This window comes from Acinonyx jubatus, chromosome A1, assembly GCF_027475565.1.
Source record: "Acinonyx jubatus isolate Ajub_Pintada_27869175 chromosome A1, VMU_Ajub_asm_v1.0, whole genome shotgun sequence".
NCBI lineage: Eukaryota > Metazoa > Chordata > Mammalia > Carnivora > Felidae > Acinonyx > Acinonyx jubatus.
Genome location: NC_069380.1, coordinates 93,125,650 through 93,147,485, shown reverse-complemented (window position 1 = coordinate 93,147,485; position 21,836 = coordinate 93,125,650). Strand labels below are relative to the sequence as shown.

The 21,836-nt window shown below is 46.0% G+C and overlaps 1 protein-coding gene across 2 annotated transcripts; it reads left to right on the top strand.

The window, feature by feature from the left end:
- Positions 1 to 711: 711 nt before the first annotated feature.
- TICAM2 (TIR domain containing adaptor molecule 2) lies at positions 712 to 18,103 on the top strand. Of its 2 annotated transcripts, none has more exons than XM_053219883.1 (3): positions 712 to 880; positions 4,822 to 4,929; positions 15,405 to 18,103. In XM_053219883.1, exon 3 carries the CDS (start codon positions 15,454 to 15,456, stop codon positions 16,165 to 16,167), a length of 714 nt encoding a protein of 237 aa, XP_053075858.1. In that variant the 5' UTR covers positions 712 to 880; positions 4,822 to 4,929; positions 15,405 to 15,453; the 3' UTR covers positions 16,168 to 18,103. The 2 variants fall into 2 exon arrangements, with proteins under 2 accessions (XP_053075858.1, XP_014932168.1); XM_015076682.3 differs by having other exon boundaries at positions 714 to 880; positions 4,822 to 4,946.
- The last annotated feature ends 3,733 nt before the right edge of the window (positions 18,104 to 21,836 follow it).

Here is a 21,836-nt window from a genome sequence, read left to right as displayed (position 1 = left end):
AGGCAGTTTCTTTCTTTTTATTTAAAAAAAAATTTTTTTTAATCTTTATTTATTTTTTGAGAGAAAGAGACAGAGCACGAACCAGGGAGGGGCAGAGAGAGACGGAGACACAGAATCTGAAGCAGGCTCCAGGCTCTGAGCTGTTATGACAGTACAGAGCCCGATGCAGGGTTCAAACCCACCGACCGTGAGATCATGACCTGAGCTGCAGCCCCAGGCTTAACCCACTGAACCACCCAGGCACCCCTCCCAAGGGGCAGTCCATGGCTATAAATAACATCTCTAAGCTGACAACTTCCAAATGTTTATCTTTAACTTTTCTGTCCTGAGTTCCAGATGCTTATCTCCAACTGTTTACTCAGCATCTCCACTTGGAAGTCTGATGGGCATTTAAATGTGGTGTGTCCAGGGGTGTCTGAGTGGCTGAATCGATTAAGGGTCTGACTTCAGCTCAGGTCATGATCTTCCAGTTCATGAGTTTGAGCCCTGTGTCCGGATCTGTGCTGACAATTCAGAGCCTGGAGCCCGCTTCGGTGTTTCCCTCTCTCTCTGCCCGTCTCCTGCTTGTTCTCTCTCTCTCTTTAAGTAAAACGTTAAAAAAAAATAAATGTAGCGTGTCCAAACAGAATTCGTAATACCGCACCCACCCAGCCCTCCCTTTAGTTTTTCCCTCATTTACCTTCCTCATCACGGTAAATGTTACTGTCTTTCATCTAGGCTAAAACTCTAGGAATCATCCTGGACTCATCCTTTTAGTTCTGACCCAACATCCAAGCATCCAGCACATTCTGTCAACTCTACCTTGAAAAGATATCTCAAGTCTGACCACGTATCCCGCCCTCTCTAACAAAAACTACAGTGCCTTCTTGCTTAGATGACTGTAAGTCTCTGATTTGGTCTTCCTGGTTCTGCCCTGGCTCCCCTACAGCCTTTCTCCCAACAGCAGTGATTACAGAAAACCAAAAAACATGTAATCAGAACTTTCACTTCCCTTCAAAACCTGGTAGCTTCTCATCAAAAGCAGAAAAACCGAACTCTTATGATGGCTTCAGCGCCCTATGTGATCTAACCTCTCTCTCTCACCGTTTCCCTCTCACCTTTTCCCTTACTGATCTCTCTCACCTTTTCCCTTGCTTACTCCGCTAGTGACACTGATCACGCTGCTGTTTTTGCCTGTGGTCGGCCTTGGCTTGACCCTCACAAGCTGTTGCACCTTCACCTTCTCTCGCCTCCCTGTTGAAATACTGTCCCAGGGGTTACTGCCTTTTTTTTGCTTTTTGAACAGCCCTTTGCTCCTGACCTTTTGTGTGGGTTGCTGTTGGATACTGAATGTTATTCTCCACAATTCCACAAAGCCTGTGGTGGCTCTTAAATCATTGCTGGTTTCGAGGCTCTCTAGTATTAAAAACGCACCCCCGTGCTTGCCTTGAGCCTCATTTTGATAAGATGTGCAGTTTGCTGTTTTTACATTCAGCAGTTTTAGAAAACGTTCTTCCTGGTTTGGAGAAGATTTGCCCGTTAAGGCCAGTTCTCATTTTTAAATATAGAAAATGAAAGAAAAATAGTCCACGTATCAAAAAGAATGTGCAGTAATTTTTTTTTTTTTTTGGAACGTCCCTGGTTATCATTAGGAAACAACAGTCCCTCACTTGGAGAGTTTTTGAATGGTACCAGGAATAGGTAGTTTTAATGGGAAGAAGAAACGTGTGGGAGCAGGTTCAGAGAATATTACACAAGTTTTTAAGTTGTGTGGTGAGTAAACAAACCACTATCAGAATGTCAAGATTTTATAGCAACATTCTGTTCTCTTTTTACAATAGGTGGGGATGGGAGTGAAAAATAATATTTTTATCTTTATGAAAAGCTGTTGGGGGATAAAAGACTGTTTATAATGTTTATTTCTCATTTTTATCCCAAGGAACTAGTTTTGTGATGTTATCAGTAACACGTGTACTTATTACCTTCCCCTCTTTCAAAAGAGAAGGAAAAAAATGTTCCATTTCAGCATTGGGATTTCAGATGCGTGAATAAATACGTACAGTAGACGATGAAATAACATTTTAAAATGAGGGCGTTTGGAATAAGGAGCAGGGAGAAGATGAGAGTAGGTGAGTTAAGGAGAAGCCAAGAGTGAAGAGGTTAAAACCAGAACACCTGGGGCACCTGGGTGGCTCAGTCGGTTAAGCATCCAGGTCATGGTCAAGGGGTTCACGAGTTCGAGCCCTGCGTCGGGCTCTGTGCTGACAGCTCGGAGCCTGAAGCCTGCTTTGGATTCTATGTGTCTCTCTCTGCCCCTCCCCCGCTCCCATTCTGTCTCTCTCTCTCTCTCTCTCTGTCAGTCTGTGTCTCCCATAAATAGACACTAAAAAAAAAGATTCCCAATGTAAAGAAGTCTAAGGAAAGTACACATGTTCCTCACCTGGCTGGCATAGGTCTGTTCTTTTGTATGACAGAGCCTGATGGAGCTTGGCACCCCCGTGTTGTAGTTCAGGGAATTGCTGTAGTTCGGCCAGTTTTTTCCGGAAAGGGCCAGACAGTAAATATCATAGGCTCTATGGGCCATACGGTTTCTGTTGGGACTACTCAACTCTGCCTCTCTAGCATGCAGTTAGCCAGAGACATCACATCAGTGAATGTGCATGGCTTTCTTTCAATAAAACTTTATTTACAAAAACAGGCGGCCGGGTGTGTTTTGCTGCTTACCTCTGCAGTAGCGCTTGGTCGTGAATGTGGATGTCGTGTCCCTCACAGTTTAGTTGCCCAGAACACAACTCACTCCGGCTGGTTGAAGCAGAAAGGCGTGCATTGGAGGCCGTTACAGGATTTACAGTATTGTTGGGAAAGTTGAAGAACTAGACTGTAGGTTGAGTTTCTAAGAACCCCTCATAGCACTGCTGAGCAGAGCTGGTCTGGTGGAACTGGGCTCCTGCCAAATCAGCTGGCTGCCAGCTTCCGAATCACAGCAGCTCTGCTGGAGCCTAAGCAGCAAAACAGCCGCCTTGTGCTCCGCCCCTGCCTAGTTCCCTCCGACGCGTAAGTGCATCTGATCGGCAGAACTTAAGTTACGCCTGGAATCTTACCTTGAAGGGAGTCTAGGAAATACAGCTTTTAGCCCTTGTGGTACAGGAAGTACGGAAGGTCCACTAAAAGGAGGTGGGAGGAAATGTTGGATGCGCGCATCTGCAGAGTCTGCTACGGAACACCCCTCTGGCTGCTTATCATCCACACTCTCTGCTGTGTTTCCACACTTGAGCTTCCAGACAGCACTCGCGAAAGCGGCCCGCTGCCTCCAGTGCAATGCAGCTACCCCCTCATGGAAACAAAAGGGCACTTGCTTTGTCCCCACAGGTTCTGTAAGTCGCGACATCTTCTGCAGTGTTCATCACGGACGTTGTGCTGGGACCTAGCAGACTCAGGCGTTGGGTGGCCTCTCTCCTTTCCTAGAGCAGGAGGGGGTAGGTAGGCGAGGTCAAGCTGCCCAGTGACCAAGAGGCCAACAGGAAGCTCACACCCCTGTTTTTCATCTTTTGTCTCTCTACTAGCACATTCCCTCTATTTGTAAACGTTCCAAGTTTTCTTTATTAAGAGATCTCATTAGAAATCCCCTCTGGACCCTGCGTTCCCTTGTAACTCCAGGCCCCTCCTCTCCTTCTTGGCCAGGCTTGCCCTCACGTCCCGTATACTCTTGTCTCCTTTGGTGATGCCACCGTGTGTCTGTAATTGCCCCAGTGGACCTCGAGGTGCTAGATGCTGTGGACACTGACCGGATGGTCCCACTCCTGGCACCATCACGTGTCTGATTTTTCCGTTCCTCTGTTGCCATTTCCCCCCCCTTTTTTTTTTTTTAAGTTTATTTATTTTGAAGGAGAGTGAGCGTGCAAATGGGGGAGGGGCAGAGCAAGAATCCCAAGCAGGCTCCGTGCTGTCAGCACAGAGCCCGGTGCGAGGCTCAGTCCCATGAAGCGTGAGATCATGACCTGAACCAGAATCGGGAGTCGGAGGCTTAACCATCCGAGCCAGCCAGGCGGCCCTCCTCCCCCTCCGTTACGGCCCCTCCTCCTCCGGATGCCCCTCCTGGCACTGGTTGTGTCTTCAGCTCTCTGCTCTCCTCTTTCTAGCTGTTCTCAGACGCTCAAGATTTGATCTCCTGAGCCTCCTACACGTGTGAGTGCCTGATGGCCAGCTGCTCTTCCAGGTCCCGGGACAAGCTCCCTGTGTCCCAGACTAGATGAATAGGTCATACCCCACCCTCTCCCCCGCCCTGTTCACGACAGCAAATGCAGCATGACCCACCCAGTTCCACAGGGCACCCGCTTGGGGGGCGTACCTGGTTCTTTCTCTGTGAGCCCCCGTGACTCCCTGCATATCTTTGTGTCCCCTGTCACTTCCTTAGTACAGGGCTCTGCTCCCTCACCTAGGTTACGGCAGCAGCCTCTCAGCTCATCGTTCTCCCAGTCTAGAGCCTTACACATCCCAGCCTGGTCTCCATACCTGCAGCTGTTTTAACCTGTCCTGCACAAGTCAGATCATGTCTCTCCTACTTACCACCTTCCAAGGGCTCTCTGTCTGCCAACACGATCACATTCAAAATCCGGAACAGAATGTATTAGGTAGCTCCTTCATTAATCCTGTGTATCTCCATCCCTACCTCTTGCTGGTACTGCTCCCCCCGCCTCCTCCTACTCATACTCGAGGCATATAAACACCTAGTGCGAAATGATCCTAATGTACTTGGCTCTGTGTTTTTGCACATGCTGTTCCCCCTGCCTGGTAAGTGTCCACGTCCCTCAGCCTTACTCATGCAAGTGTCGTCCGATGCAGGTGTCCCTCCTGAGCGCTTTCGTAGCACGTGGTGTCCTGGACAAAGCAGCAGTGCAGTGATTGTCTACTTATCGTCTACTCATCCCGGCTTCACATCCCGAAAACCCAGTAGGTCTTGGTACAGAGTAAGTTTTCCACAATACTTATTTGTTAATACCGATGAAACGTAGTAATTGAACCAGGGAAGACACTGTTGATTTTATGCGTATTTGCCACAAGATGGTGCTGTTCAGATAGGGAAAACCTTCAGGGCTGAAGGAGTCAAGCACTAGGGGCCTTAATCTTAAATGTATTACATTTCAGGGGCAGTAATCTCAGTAACAAGCTTTTTCTGGGGTAAATACATGGATACCCTGAAAACTGTATATGTTCTCATATTTTATCAAATTATTGCTGATCATTATTTCACTTATTGCTGTTTTGGGACCCTCTTCCCAGGTGGTCAAACATGGGGGGAAAAATAGTTACAAACAGAGAGGGAGGGAGGCAAACTGTAAGAGATTCTTAAGTACAGAGGACAAACTGAGGGGGGGGTGGGGGAGAGGGGAACGTGGGTGATGGGCATCGAGGAGGGCACTTGTTGGGATGAGCACTGGGTGTTGTATGTAAATGATGAATCATGGGGATCTACCCCTAAAACCAAGAGCACACTTTACACACTGTATGTTAGCCAGTTTGACAATAAATTATATTTTAAAAATAAAAAAGGAAAAAAATGCAAAGATGAACTCCTAACTCTAGGGCAACACACCTTTAAGGAAGGTTATGGTAGGGTTCTCTAGAGAAGAAGGACCGGTAGGTTGTATAGAGGGCAGAGGGTGGGGGGCAGGGTGCATTTATTTTAAGGAATTGGCTTGCGTGGTTGTGGGGCTCCAGGGCCTGAAGTCTGCAGTGCTGGAAACCCAGGCAAGAGCTGGTGTTGCATCTTGAGTCCAAGGCTGGAAACTCAGGCACAATTTCTGCGTCGCCACCTGGAGGCAGAACTCCTTCTTGGTGGAACCTGAGTCCATATCTTCCCAGACTGAACGATCTCGCGTTGCATCCTGATGAACCGATCGTCAGTTGAACGTCTCCTAAGTCAAAAGTGCATTTAATACACCCCACGTACCGAACATCGCAGCTTAGCACGGCCACCCTCTGCATGCTGAGGACACGTACATCAGCCTACAGTTGTGAAAAATCAACTCACACGAAGCCTGTTTCTTTCTTTTTTTTTCTAATTTTTTTTTTTAATGTTTATCTTTATTTTTGACACAGAGAGAGATAGAGCATGAGCGGGGGAGAGGCAGAGAGAGAGGGAGACACAGAATCAGAAGCAGGCTCCAGGCTCTGAGCTGTCAGCACAGAGTCTGACGCGGGGCTCGAACTCACAAACTGTGAGATCGTGACATGAGCTGAAGTCAGATGCTCACCCGACTGAGCCACTCAGGCACCCCTCTTTTTTTTGTTTGTTTGTTTTTAATTTCTTTTTTAAGTTTATGCATTTATTTTGAGAGAGAGAGCACCTGCAAGCGGGGAAGGGGCAGGGAGAGAGAGAATCCCAAGCAGGCCCTGCCCTGTCAGCACAGAGCCCGATGCGGAGCTCGAACTCAGGAACCGCGAGATCGTGACCTGAGCCAGTATCAAGATTCTTAACTGACATTGGATGCCACCCCCGCCTCGCCTACATGGGTCTTCCCTCATTTTTTTCCCTCCTTCCCTCCAGCATCACCAAACTGTACCTCCGCTAGCTCGCTCTCTGGAGCAGTCATCTTTGTAGCAAATCCTCTTATGGCTCCAGGCCCCCTCCCCCGAGCTCTTACTCCCTTTTCTCCTTTATGGCAGAACTCTTCCACGTCACGCTCTATACTCAGCCTCGAACTTCTTTTCTTTGGCTTTCAACTCTGTCCGGTGAGGCTTCCCCTCCCTCATGTTTGACACAAGCCCACCGAAGCCGCTCTTACCGAATCAGTAGGTCCTGCATCCGTGGCTCCTCCGGCAGCCTGTCCCATCTTGCCTTTGGAGGCTCTGGAAGACAGCTGCACGCTGTCTTTCCCTGAACCGCTTCCTCCCCTTAGCTTCTGAGTTAGCGCCACACTCTCCTGGGACTCCTCTGGCCTTCCTAACTGCTCACTTTCTGTCTTTGCTGGTCCTTTCTGTTCTTGACCTTACACTGTTGGAGTGCCCTAGGGCTCGGCCCTTGGACCGTTTCCTTTTTCTATCTCTCCTCCTTCCCTTAACCATCTCCAACAGTCTTTAGGTTTTGTTTTTTTTTTAATTTTTTTTAACGTTTATTTATTATTGAGAGACAGAGCATGAGCGGGGGAGGGGCAGAGAGAGAGAGGGAAGCACAGAATCTGAAGCAGGCTCCAGGCTCCCAGCTGTCAGCACAGCATCACCCAAGGCTCAAACACATGAACCAAGAGATCATGACCTGAGCCGAAGTCAGATGCTTAACTGACTCAGCCACCCAGGCGCCTCCCTTCCATTCTTTTCAATGTTTAATTATTTTTTAGAGAAAGAGACAGAGCACAAGTGGGGGAGGCAGACAGAGAGGGAGACACAGAATCCGAAGCAGGCCAGGCTCCACGCTGTCAGCACAGAGCCCAACACGGGGCTTGAACTCACAAACCGAGAGATCCTGACCTGAGCCGAAGTCGGATGCTTAACCGACAGAGCCACCCAGGTGCCCCTACAGTCTTTAGGTTTTAAAAACAGTCTGTATACATTGGGGCGCCTGGCTGGCTCCGTCGGTTAAGCGTCGACTTGATTTCATCCCAGGTCACGATCTCATGGTTTGTGAGTTCAAGCCCCACATCGGGCTCTGCACTGACAGCGTGGAGCCTGCTTGGGATTCTCTCTCCCCCTCTCCCTGCCCCTCCCCAGATTGTGCTCTCTGTGTCTCTCTCAAATAAATAAATGTACAAACTTCAGATACAGTCAATACACTGATAAAAGCCAAATACACAACTCCTGGCTGGGCCTGTCCCCCAAACTCCTAACTCTATTCTCTGCCCACTCAGCATCGTGAGCAAACCCTGCCAGTTCTGCAAAATATACCCCAGATCCAGCGCCTGCCCACCACTTCCACTGTGCGCTGGTCCCAGCCACCACTGTTTTCCTCCTGGGTCCTGCAACAGCTTCCGAACAAGTGGTCTTGCTTCTCTCCGTTCTGTTCTCAGAGCAGCAGAGCCGCCCTACAAACACCAAAGTCCAGCCGTGGCATCCCTCTGCTCAAAACCCGCCTCTGGCATCCGCTCCCCATTATCTCCTCCTTCTCTACGCTGCGCTCTCGAGCCCCACCGTACCCCACCTCCCGTTGCTCATCAGTCATTAGGCACCCTCTGGCCTCAGGGCCAGGATGCTCTTCCTCCACGTACCTGCATGGCTTACTTCCCTCACCGGTGTCTTTATTTATTTATTATTATTTTTAAAATATTTATTTATTTATTTTGAGAAAGAGAGCACACACGCATGAGGTGGAGGGACAGAGAGAGAGGGAGACACAGAATCGGAAGCAGGCTCCAGGCTCCGAGCTGTCAGCACAGAGCCTGACGCGGGGCTCGAACTCACGGACTGTGAGATCATGACCTGAGCCGAAGTCGGAGGCTCAACCGACTGAGCCACCCAGGCGCCCCTGTTTGTATTGTTTAGATTCTGCCTCAGCATATCCTCAAATTATAAATCCTTACTCCACGGTCGTGAGAGGATGGACCCAAGTCTAGTGAGAGGGCAGCCTGACTTGTAACTCATAACTATCTAGAACAGAGCTGTATAAGTACTGTGGATTTTTGAAAACAGAGGGCAAAGCATTTCTCAAGAATGCCATGTGGGACAAGGACTAAATACTATAAAGAAGAGAAGTGTCAAAGCTCCCTCTCTCCTAAGCAGGTCCGAAAGGAGCGTTCTCTGTCTCTATAGATCAATTTGAATTCTCTCGATTTTGATATAAATGGAATAAAAATCTGTACTTGTGTTTGGTCTGGCTTCCTTCATACAACATAATTAGTCTGGGATTCATCTGCATCCGTGCATTTATCAGTAGTTCTTCCCTACATGTTGCTGACTGGTATTCTGTGATAATGGGCATGAAACAATTTTTTTCTCCATTCCCCTCTTGGTGGACATTTTTCACATCCTCCTTATTTCTGTAAACTGGTAATTATATCCAAAGACTTGGCTAGAGTCGAGCTCACGTTTTTGGCAAGACTGCTTCATGCATTATGCCGTGTATATCATATGGAATTACATCGGAAGGCACATAATGTCTGATTGGGCTCAGTAAGGCTGAGCGTTTGATTGAGGCTGGTGAATCTGTTACATCTTCGAATTTTGTGTTGACATTCATTGAATTTTCTATTTCAGATGCATTGGTTTTCATTCCATTTGCTTTTTATTTTTTCTTTTTCAAATCTCCATAGCTATATCTTTTTTCCTATTGCTTTACTGTCAATGGTCTTTGTTCCATTCTGCATTCTCGGATTTTTTTTTCTTCACACCTTTCCACCACGTTTAACTGATTTGGTTTTGATCCTGTTTATTCCATTTGCCGCCTTTTTTCTGTTTTTTTCGTAATGGTGTCAGACCCTTGATTTGTCTGCAGTCTCTCTTCTCAGGGAATTCTGTTCTCTCAGCTTCGATACTTTTGTTTCATTGGTTACCCTTCTCTTTAGCGTCTCCTGAGGCAGCACTATTCAGAACGCTGGTCTCGTAATAGAAGAAGCAGGCACTGAAGGTAAACCTTGTGGCTCTCTGCATTGAAAATGTCTTGCTATGAAAAAATGTTAGCTAAACTGAAAAGCATACCTACCTGATGTGGTTGATTTACATTCTGGCACGGTGTCCCCATCTTGGGGTGGACTGGCACCAGACATTTCAGAGACGGCCAGCTTGTCCATGGACTGCTCTTGGAGTAGCCCTGCCCCAGAGCATAAGCCCTGGTTGTGTAAATGAAATGTTCCTTCAGCTTCTTTGTTATGTATGTCATAACCATAATGGCCACTAACACGTAAGGAGTGTTGTGCTCAGCCATTGTGATCTTCATAGAAACCCTAAAGGTGGGTACTGTGATTATCACCGCTCTGCACATGATGAAATTAAAGCACAGAGTTATCAAGTAACTTGTACTAAAGTCACATGGCTTTTTTTATAGCAGGGTGTTGGGATTTACATTTAGGCAGATTCAAGAGCACATAGTCTTTTTTTTTTTAGTTTATTTATTTATTTTGAGAGAGAGAGAGAGGAGGGGGGAGGGGCAGAGAGAGAGGGAGGGAGAGAGAGAGAGAGAGAGAGAGAGAGAGAATCCCAAGCAGGCTCCACACTGTCAGTGCAGAGCCTGATGCAGGGCTTGAACCCATGAACCATAAGATCATGACTTGAGCCAAAGTTGGACGCTTAACCGACTGAGCCACCCAGGCGCCTGTCCAGAGCACCTCGTCCTCATGAAAATGGAATTTTTTGTCTTTTAATGTTTATTTATTTTTTAAAAAAAAAAATTTTTTTTTCAACGTTTATTTATTTTTGGGACAGAGAGAGACAGAGCATGAACGGGGGAGGGGCAGAGAGAGAGGGAGACACAGAATCGGAAACAGGCTCCAGGCTCTGAGCCATCAGCCCAGAGCCTGACGCGGGGCTGGAACTCACGGACCGCGAGATCGTGACCTGGCTGAAGTCAGACGCTTAACCGACTGCGCCACCCAGGCGCCCCTATGTTTATTTATTTTTGAGAGAGAGACAGAGCGTGAGAGGTGGAAGGGCAGAGAGAGAAGGAGTCACAGAATCCGAAGCAGGCTCCAGGCTCTGAGCTGTCAGCACAGAGCCCAAGGTGGGGCTCGAACTCACGGACTGTGAGGTCATGGCCTGAGCTGAAGTCAGAGGCTTAACCGACTGAGCCACCCAGGCGCCCTGGAATTTTTTGTCTCTTGCCTGCTGTCTTTATTTTCTTTTTCACTTTCTGTAGATCTGTATGCCTACTTGCCAAGAACGCATATTCGCCATTTTGCCCTTTTCACTGTACTCCTGTTTAATGTGGAGGATCCTTTGGGGACCCTCTTTTGCTGGGTACGAGGTGGGTATACTCTGGACCCTCCTTCCTTCTTATCTAGGACCCCCTGATCTCCCCTTCAGAACCTCAGCTTCCCTTCCATTCTGAAGGGTTGAGTTTTTCCACGTAATTATTGCCCTGAGGGGATGTAATGAGCCCAGTTGGGCTGGTGTCAATGGTAACTGTAGCTTTGATCTTGGATCTTTCATGGGACTAGGGGTGGGGGTAGGGATGTCATTCTATCAGGTTAAAAGCAGACACACAGAAGTTTCCATCTTAGAGTAATTCGGCCAAACCTATCCTTATTACAAATGCATTTGTCCTTTGACAGAGAAATCCCATTTGGGGAAATGATTCTGCAGATGAATTTGCACACATTATGAAATGGCTTTTATTCAGAGCTGTTCTCTGCAGCATTGTCCATAATAGGAGCCAACTGGAAACAACTCACGTATCCAAGAACAGAGAACGATTATGGTATATACACGTGGTCGAAAATTTTGTTGTAAACAAGAGTGAGAAATTATGTGCTACGTGTCTCTGCTGCTGTTTTTCAGTGTGTGTGTGTGTGTGTGTGTGTTATATACATACATATGCATAAGTGATGACACTTTTTTGTGAAAAGGAAAGAGAAAAAGGATATATATTCATAGAGAAATAATGTGGGAATGCAAACTGGTGCAGCCACTCTGGAAAACAGGATGGAGGTGCCTCAAAAAACTAAAAATAGAACTACTCTACGACCCAGCAATTGCACTAGTAGGTATTTATCCAAGGGATACAGGTATGCTGTTTCGAAGGGACACGTGCACCCCCATGTTTAGAGCAGCACTATCCACAATAGCCAAAGTATGGAAAGAGCCCAAATGTCCATCGATGGATGAATGGATAAAGAAGATGTGGTATATACATGCAATGGAGTATTACTTGGCAATCAAAAAGAAGGAGATCTTGCCATTTGCAACTACGTGACTGGAATTGGAGGGTATGATGCTAACTGAAATTAGTCAGTCAGAGAAAGACAAAAATCATCTAACTTCACTCAGATGAGGACTTTAAGAGACAAAACAGATGAACATAAGGGAAGGGAAACAAAAATAATCTAAAAACAGGGAGGGGGACAAAACAGAAGAGACTCATAAATATGAAGAACAAACTGAGGGTTACTGGAAGGGTTGTTGGGGGGGCGGTGGGCTAACTGGGTAAGGGGCACAAAGGAATCTACTCCTGAAATCATTGTTGCAGTATATGCTAACTAACTTGGGTGTAAATTTTAAAAAGTAAAATTAAAAACAACAACAACAACAATAACAACAAAGAAACAATGGAAGGGTACCGGAGAAACTAACAAAAGTGGTCACCAGTAGGAGGCCATGGGGGGAACAGGATGGATGGGGAAGACAAGGATGAAAGTGAGACTTTTCACTATAAAAACGTCCTCAGAGTCGTCATGTATTTCACCTACTACCTTTTCTTTAAAAAAGCACAAATGAAAAAATGTACACACGGGCATTTTTATTCCTGTGACCGGTGATTTCGTGTGCTTCTCCCCCACGGCTGCCTTCATTCGCCTTCCGTTTCGCTAAGGGGAAGAAGATGTTTTCACCCTGTATCTGTCTGTAGCCGATGGGAAGGGGACCTACAAAGGCTTCCCCGGGTTCTTTATCCCACACCTGCCTTGTGTTGTGGGAAAGCCCTCTTATAGGTGGAGTTTGTTGGCTTGGCAAGAGCACAGTCGTGTTCCTTCCTTCTTCCTTGAGAACCACAGTCCTGGATGGAGACCATTTGCCTGTCTAGGAATCACTGGGTGGTAGGAAAGGCAGATCTCCCATCCTCCTGGGCTTTCTCCTCACACCCACCCTCCAGATGAGAAGGTCCCAGTGAAGTTTTCCAGACAGTGTCCCTCGCTTTCTTCTCTCTGGGCTGCTTAGGGTGGGGCTGGGTAGGAGGGCGTGGATGTTGAAACAGCGCCGTCATAGATTTCTGGAGGCTTTCCTCTTTTCTGCTGACCAGCGTTTAAGAAAACTAAGATATAAAGTCACAGTTCTTGTGTTACTTACTTTTCTTTATGCCAAGAGATTTTTTTGACTCTGGCTTGACGTACCATTTTATCCTAGTTATTTTAGAAGCATTTTATGAATATCTCTTCTGTTCCTCCAAGTGCACTTCTCTGCAGCCACTAGTGATTAAGATAACAGTGTTAAGTTGGTTTCACAAACGTATCTCAGTGAACATAAGTGAAGCTCATTTTAATTGACACCATAAGTAGATTCTTCTAAATGGTTAACAGTTTTTTGAAATTGTAGTGTAATGGGGCACCTGGGTGGCAGTTAAGCATCTGACTCTTGGTTTCGGTCAGGTCGTGATCTCACAGTTCTTGAGTTCAAGCCCCGTGTCTGGCTCTGTGCTGACAGTGCAGACCCTCCTTGGGATTCTCTCTCTCCCTCTCCCTCTCCCTCTCCCCCTCCCGAGAGCTTGATCTCTCTCTGAATGAAATTGCAGTGTAGTTAACCTACAGTCTTGTGTCAGTTTCAGTCAGTTTCAGACTGTATTGATGATATATATACTCAATATAGCAATTCAACAATTATGTACATCACTCAACAATTATTTTTTTTATACAGGAGAAGCTTTTTGCTGCAACTTTGCAGGGAAACACCTTTTGTTTTTCATTACACAACAACAAAGTCAGCAGTTAATTCTAACCAGCGAAGAGATTCCAAATTCATGTGGTTTTGCTATTTGGGATGGATGGGTGTAGCGTTTTGGAGTTATGCCGTAGAGTACCTCTTGGTAGCTGCCATAACATACTGCCGAGTAGAAGCTAAAGTGTAGACAAAATAAAGGAGAAGCTGTAGCTAGCAATTCCCTCAATTCCCTCACTATTCAGAGACAGTAGCAAACCCTTTCTCTCTTTAAGTACATGAAAAATTTTTCTGTTTTCCCTTATCTTTTCTTCCCATAACAGTTTTCCACCATTTTTGCTGAATGTTTTTTTTCTAAACCTAAATTATCTTGGTATATGTTATTTATGTCATTATAATTATAAACCTAATTGCTTTCTTGATTTGAACTCTGGTCTTTGTTCATGAACAATACATTGAAAAGCTTTGGAATAGAGGGGCACCTGGGTGGCTCACTCGGTTAAGTGGCCGACTCTTGATTTCGTCTCAGGTCACAATCTCATGGTTGCTGAGATCAAGCCCCACGTCAGGCTCTGTGCTGACAGTACAGAGCCTGCTTGGGTTGGTCTCTCTCTCTCAAAATAAATACACTTAAAAAAATATATATATATTTTTTAACATTTATTTATTTTTGAGACAGAGAGAGACAGAGCATGAACGGGGAGGGGCAGAGAGAGAGGCAGACACAGAATCTGAAACAGGCTCCAGGCTCTGAGCAGCCAGCACAGAGCCCGACGTGGGGCTCGAACTCACAGACTGTGAGATCATGACCTGAGCCGAAGTCGGACGCTTAACCGACTGAGCCACCCAGGCACCCCTAAAAATATATATTAAAAAAAACCTCTGTAATAGAGCCTCTGGGACCCTATTTGAAAATATGGAACCTCTATTTATCTGTTGTAAATTTTCTATCTTTTGATAAAAGAATCCTTGAAACTGCCTGTTTGGGAGTCCTGTTCATCACATTGCCAATGTTATCGGAAGATTTGTTTAAACTAGACTCACGTGAAGTACTTTTCTTTTCACAGCTGATCTAATTCTTCCACTCTGAATTTAGAATTTTTAAAACAACAGAATGAGGATGAGACTGTAATGATTCTTTGTTGATTTCACTGGAGAAAATCACTAGGCTTTGTTTCCATATCCCACGCCAAACTGAGATGTTAATTTTTCCCTAGATGAACACTGAGTTTTCAAAGTATTCCCAGGATTAGCTAGAAGAAGATATTCCTTACTTTTCACAACCTTACTGCAATTTCCCCGCCAGCCCCAACACCAGTGCCTGACCCCAGACAGAAGTTCCCAGCCGGTGAACCTTAGCCATTACTTCATTTGACGTTTCAGATCTTCTCTTTGTGCTGAGTTAGAGCTGCTGGCTAGTGATCTTTGGGAAATTTGTGTTCTGTTTTGTATTTGTATTTGATGCAAAAATAAGCTTTATATTTAATATTTGAGTATTCTGTTGCTTTCCACTTTTCTGTTTCTAGTTTACACAGTAAGTGGATAATGAAGAAGTTGGATTTAAACTCCATATGGGTAGAGTGGTATGGTACCATCTCAGTAAAACACCAAAGCCATTGACTTTATTCTGGAGGTTTACAGTGCGAACATAAAACCATTTAAGATTTCCAAATGTCTCCTGTTACATAAACTGACTATTGAACTTGCCCTTGGCTTAACCTGTGGCGGCCCTTGTGACGCTCATCAAAGGCAGGGGATCTCCTTGCTCCAAGAGCTGATTGGCATTTCTTTCTCAGGGTCCACGTGTTGTGATCTTTTTCAGGTTTTCTGGTAGAATGAAGAACATAGTTTCCATTTTTTGTGTTTTGATCACCTTTACAACCTTTCGTCTGCTTTGTTGTTTCTTCTCTCTTTAGATGAAAAGAGATGTTGAGGAAGAAGTGAAGCCCTCCTCTCCTGACCTGGATGTTGATAATGGGTGTCGGGAAGTCTAAAATAGACCCCTGCCCTCTCTCTCTGCCCTGGGGTAAAAGTCCCAGTGTAGATATGAGTCAGAGACCTCATGAGGCAGATTCCAAGAAATCCGACGACATCTCCCTGCGTGACATTGCCGAGCATAGCCACGGTGCCCTGACGCCCTCTGGAGAGCGGGAGGGCACTGAGGCCACAGAAGAGGTGCCCGAAGAGGATGAAGAGGAGGTGTTCCTCAAGTTTGTGATACTGCACGCAGAAGATGACACAGACGAGGCCCTCAGAGTCCAGAATCTGCTACAAAATGACTTCGGCATCAAACCCGGAATAATCTTCGCCGAGATGCCGTGCGGCAGACAGCACCTGCAGAACTTAGACGATGCCGTAAACGGGTCTGCCTGGACCATCTTACTGTTGACTGAAAACTTTTTAAGAGACACCTGGTGTAAATTCCAGTTCTACACGTCCCTCATGAACTCCGTGAACAGGCAGCACAAGTACAACTCCGTCATACCCCTGCGGCCCCTGAATAATCCCCTGCCCCGAGAAAGGACTCCCTTTGCTCTGCGAACCATCAATGCCCTAGAGGAAGAAAGCCGTGGCTTTCCTACACAAGTGGAAAGGATTTTCCAGGAGTCTGTGTATAAGATACAACAATCTATATGGAAAGAGACCAGAACTACCCTGCAGAGGCAATCGATCGCCTGAGATGGAGCTCCCCACCCACGGCTGGCTGGCTCTTGTTTTCTAGAGCAAATGATTTCGCCTTCCCTTGAGAAAGCACATTCCTGGCAAGAATTTAAATAAAAGAGAACCTGGCTCTTCCAGAAACCTAGGAGCACCAAGAAAGCCAAGTTTCTGCGGGACCCTGTGCAGACTTGAGGTCCTTTGCAACGTTGTTTCGATAAACCAGAGATCGTCAGAGTTTTAAGAACATTCCCGTCGCAGTTCTAGTTCATGAACATCACAGAGGATTATCCTTAATTCACATTCCTTGCAGCAACCCTTGAACCCAAACTTACAGGGTAGACACTGTAAAAATACGGTAACGCCTGCATTTTGTTCTCCAAGGACACGCAGAAGAAGACGTCCCCGGGAGATGTGAGCACCCTCACTCTTGAGGGACCTCTCAGAAATGTTGCAGCCCAGCCTTACTGGTATCGCCACCCAGAAGGATAGAGAGCCCCTCGAGAACATCTAGAATGTTGAGTCGTGATAAATAGGAAATTAAAAGCAGATATGAGAACGGTGGGGCTTTTTGAAAGAATCCAATCGAATGTATTTTTTCTTTCTGCTGGAATTTGTGTATTTGGACACAGTGCCTACCACTGACTAGTAACGCCATTCGATGGCATCCTGGTGGGGGACTCCAGGGAGCCGTGTCTCCGTGTCCCCTGGAGTGTCCTCTGCCAGATGTTCTCCTTAATCTCTCTTAAGGCAGCCTTTAAAAATTCCTGTTGGGGAGCCTGGGTGGCTCAGTCGGTTGAACGTCCGACTTTGGCTCAGGTCATGATCTCATGGTTTGTGGGTTGAGACCCGTGTGCTGACAGCACAGAGCCTACTTCGAATACGCTGTCTGTCTGTCTCTCTCTCTCTGCCCTTCCCCTGCTCGTGCTGTCTCTCTCTCAAAAATAAGTAAACATTAAAAGTAATAAAAAAAGAAATTCCTATCACAGTGCTCTACCCAGGAAGTATTTCTCAGCTGGGTGTTCAGAGTAGCCATCTGAACAAGAGCCATCGGGTACAGACTGGGGACAGGGTGGAGTGCAAATCACGTCCTGTCGTAATGGGGAAGGCACCCCACCTGATTCTAGTCCAGTCTCTGCCACTGAGGCCGAATGTGACCTTACCCTCCTTTATCTGTGAAATGAAAGCGTTGAATTGATGGCTCTCTAAAGGCCTTTGTCCTCTCCCAGCATGTGAACAACTAGGAACCAGAAAAGCAAACAAGCAAAAAAACCCAAAAAACAAAAAACCAACAACACAATTTTGTAATGCGATGTGCAATAATTTGCAGGAGGCTTTAGATACACTTACAGTGAAAGGCTATTCTGATGTGTTGACAGCATAATTGATTTCTAATGCTATCTGTTAACACTTTTATGGTCGCCAAAGAATGACAATCCACGCTTGCTCAGATTCTTTTAAAATACATTTTTTATGGGGACCGTTGAGCAAAGACATTCTGCTCGATTTTTCTTTCTCCTTATCCTCACTTCCCTGTATCTCTTATGAGTACAAGGGGTCTGCCCACATCTTTGTTTCCGCCTCTTCGTAGCCATGACTGAATGTTCCATGAGGAGCTTTTCCCATAATCCTGCAAGGAAGTCAAACCTGCTTTGCTGGTACTTACTGAAGAAGAGATTGTCTTCATTGCACGGTGATGTTTTCTTTACTTGAGGCCCCTTTCTTTCATAGTAGCTTGCTTACTCACTTTTTCAGTTTAATAATAAATATATATATATATATATATATATATATATATATATATATATATGGATTTTTAACCATGCAGCCTCGTGTATCACCGATTTCATCCACTAAAAAAACATTAACCACCCACCCTTCATGCTTATTACCAAAGTTGGAGCTCCTGATGCTGGATGGCGTTTTTTAAATAAATGCTTTTATTTTTTACCCATGACTACACTTGATTATTTCCAACTCCAGGGAGGATTGTGGAAAAGTGTTTTGAAGAGAGCCATCAATCTGTGCTCCTCCTCAGAGCACCAGGTACCATGTCTCATTCAGTTTGGAGTTACATATATTTTTTATGATGAAGGAGAATGTTAAGTACTGAATAACTGTTGAAATTAACAGCTGTAAAAAGAATTACTGGGCACCTGGCTGGCTCAGTCAGGCACCCAACTCTTGATTTTGACTCAGGTCATGATCTCGAAGTTGTGGGATCAAGCCCTGTGCACACAGCTTGCTTGGGAGTCTCTCCCTCTATCTCTGCCCCTCCCCCACTGGCATGGGAGCGCACACTCTCAAAATAAACTTAAAAAAAAAAAAGTCATCAAAATAGCTAAAGGGAGAATGAAAAGAATGAAAGATGTGCCCTTAGTTGTACATTCGTGCGTGTGTGTATGTAAATATAGGTTAGATTTACCCACACGCAGGCGCATGCAAAAATTCCGTAACATTTTGCCACATGCTGGAGGGCTTCCGTTTAAGGACTCTCTGGGCCTCATTGCCCACCCTGGAGCTTCACAGAAGAACCTGAATTGTACCTTATAGGCCACTTAGAATTGTTTCAGCTGTAAGACACAGAAAACCCAATGCCCGTGACCTACACCGTAAGGTAAACTTCTTGAACTTAAGAAAGTCCCTTAAGGTACAGTGTCTCTAAGGTGTCTTTAAAAACCCAAGTTCTTGAGTACAATGGAATATTACTCCACCTTAAAAAATTCTGAGGTGCCTGGGTGGCTCAGTTGGTTAAGTGTCCGGCTCTTGATTTAGGCTCGGGTCATGATCCCAGGGTCATGGGATCTAGCCCTGCATCAGGCTGTGTGCTGAGTGTGAAGCCTGCTTAGGATTCTCTCCTTCCACCCCCCGCCTTGCCCCTCCCCTGCTTGTGCTCTCTCTCAAAATAAGTAAATAAACACTTTTTTTAACTTAAAAAAAAAAAAGCCATCCGACTTCTAGTTGGTTTTATTATATTTTAAAGTTTCTCCTTACCTACACCCGGGTGGATTCCATCCCCGCTTCCCCTCCCTCAAGCTGTGGAGTCAGACCACTTTGGATGTGAACCCCACCCCTGCCCTGTATATATTATGATTTTAAGCAAGACCCCTAACCTTCCTGGATTGCCATGTTCTCATCCAAAAATTAAGATAGTAATATCTCCCTGGTAGGATCATTGTGAGGATTAAATGAAATAAAGCCCTTGAAGCCCACAGGAAGTACCTCCCGCATAACTGCACTACGACAGCTTTGTTGTTGCTACACGTGTTTAGTCTGTAACATGAAAGGGGAGAGAGGGCAAATGCCATTAGCCACAACCCGACTTTTGGGACCCTTGCAACTTGTAGGGAACAGGTTTTAAAGAGAAAGAAAGAAAGTGAGTCTTGTCTCCCTGTACAGTATGGTTCCCATCCAGGCACTGGAAACTGAGGACAGCCGCTGATGGGAAAGGCGTGTGAGCTGTTCATGGCCACGGTGGCTGTGGACCAGCTGGTACGGGTTCTGGCAACTTGGGGGGAATAGGACCATCAATGAGGAGAGCAGGAAAGCTGAGTCTGGGAGTGCCAGTCCTGAAGCCAGTTCAGGGGAATGGATGGCCCAGGGGATGCCAGCCTCTAGCAGAAGAGGGGGATCAATTCCTACACTCCTCTGCCTTGCTACTTCCTGTCCTGACACTATTTCTACCCTGAATTTAAGGCTGCTGGCTGGGCTTACTCCCTTCCAGTGCCAATCAGAGCAGTTTCCCACTTCAGTCCTTCATTTTCACAGATCCTAAAGCACTGGGTGAGCCTTGGAAGGCACCCCAACCTCTCATCAAGCACCCCCCCCCCCCCACTTCATGTATAGGGAAGGGATCCGTACAACTAGCTAACAGGAGTTTCGGAAACCTTCCTTGCGTCTTCTCATGAGCTGAAGCCCGCTCCTAACCCCCAAGGCTGGTTGCTGAGGGTGGGCATGGTTCCAGAGCCTGAACAAGCCCAGTCACTTCATCTTCAAGTAGTAAATGCTAAATTCACATGCGGAGGACATTTTGCCAGGCTATCTCCCCAGCGGAGGACCCCACAAGAAAGGAGTCAAAGTGCTTTTCACAGACTCGTGGAGAAATGGGAGTTGGGATCCGAGGTGTTGAGGATGTAGGGTGGGTCCGTATAAACATCCAGTTCAGTGGCATCGTCGTGGTGCAGGTGAAGAAAGCACTGGTCACAGTTCACTGTTGAGTCTGGCTGTTTCTGACTTTAGGCAAAGTCTGTTGACCCACAACTGGGGTGGGGCTGGCCCACGTCATGTGAGCAGGGTGTGCACTGAGGGCAAGGTGGGGTTTAGTGTTGTCCCTGGGCGGCCAGTGCTGCGTCTGTGTCCTTCCTCCTCAGCACAGTCTTGCATAGCCTGGTCTTACGCCACCTGCTGCTGGGCTGTCCCAGGATGTGACCGTCCCTCTGAATTTGCAGGAAGGTCGGAAGGTCATGGAGGAAATTTCAGAAAGCTCCGGCGCACTTGACAAAATGAAACCATAGCATCTGAAAATCGACATCCTTAAGCCAACGACTAACAGGAATGAGCTAACACCAGAGAATCACAGACGTTGCCCTTGAACCTGACGTCCCTGAATCTTGAGCCTTGAATCTTCTTGCAAGATTCCAAGCAAAAATGAGCTTTTGATTTTGAGCTTTCGGCGGCTGGATGAGAGCAATTTTCTTCTATAAGTTTGTACTCCAAATCGTTGTTAATACATGAAGTTTGAGTTGGACTAAATAGTTCTTGAAAGTGCCATTAATTAAACACTCAGAGCACAGAAAAGTATTTGATCAAAAGGTCAAGTGAAGCTGTAGGGGGGAAATAAAAGATGGTTGCTCTCTTCTCTGCCAGTGCACCGGCTGTCACAACTATTTACTCCAAATTCCACACTCGATTCACACCTCCTTCCCTTTCTGGCAGGAGCAAGAATTGTTCTGGCAGGAAGGTGGGAACTAGCTCCTTCATTTGATACAGCACTCCTCCCCTTGTCTTCAAATAGAGTTAGTTCTGAGTCACTTTACTCGAGGTGAATAAATAGGAATGCTTTTTTTAGCAAATAACAGAAAGCTGCATTTAAAGATTTTTTTTTTCCTCCCCATAATCTAATTAGGAATGTTCCTTCCAGCTACCTCCTCAAACAGGTTTAAAACAAGGAAATCTGTACCGACTCGTCCCTCCCAAGGGATCCTTGTGGCTACATTGGCCAGGACACATAACCAGCTTTACAGATTTCTTAACTATATTTATAAATAAAAACACTGTCCCATGAATCTAAAATTATATTGTGGTGACGGTTGCACAGTTGTGCAAATATACTAAAGCTGTTGGGTTGTACGCTTTAAATGGGTAGGTTCTACGGTGTGTAAGGTCTAGCTCAATGAAGAAACGAAAAGCAAACCAAGAAACCCCACAAGCTGCAGCAATCAAATGCTATAGCGATCTGGAACACAACTTGGTAATAGCTAGTGATGATGAAAATGGAGCTATCTCATGAACCTGGCAATTTTTCCCCTGGGGCTGTGAGTTGTACCCTAGGGAAACTGTCCCACAGGTATGTAAAGAAGCACCTGTAAGGAGGATGTCTATGGCAGTATTCTCTGCAATGGTGAAAGGCTGGAAACAATGTAAATGTCCAACAGCGGGAGAATCCAGAAATCCATTATGGTAGGTTCCTA

What these genes read in the sequence shown, in the direction of transcription:
- TICAM2 (XM_053219883.1), top strand. Translation starts at nt 15,454, where the DNA reads ATGTTGATAATGGGTGTCGGGAAGTCTAAAATAGACCCCTGCCCTCTC.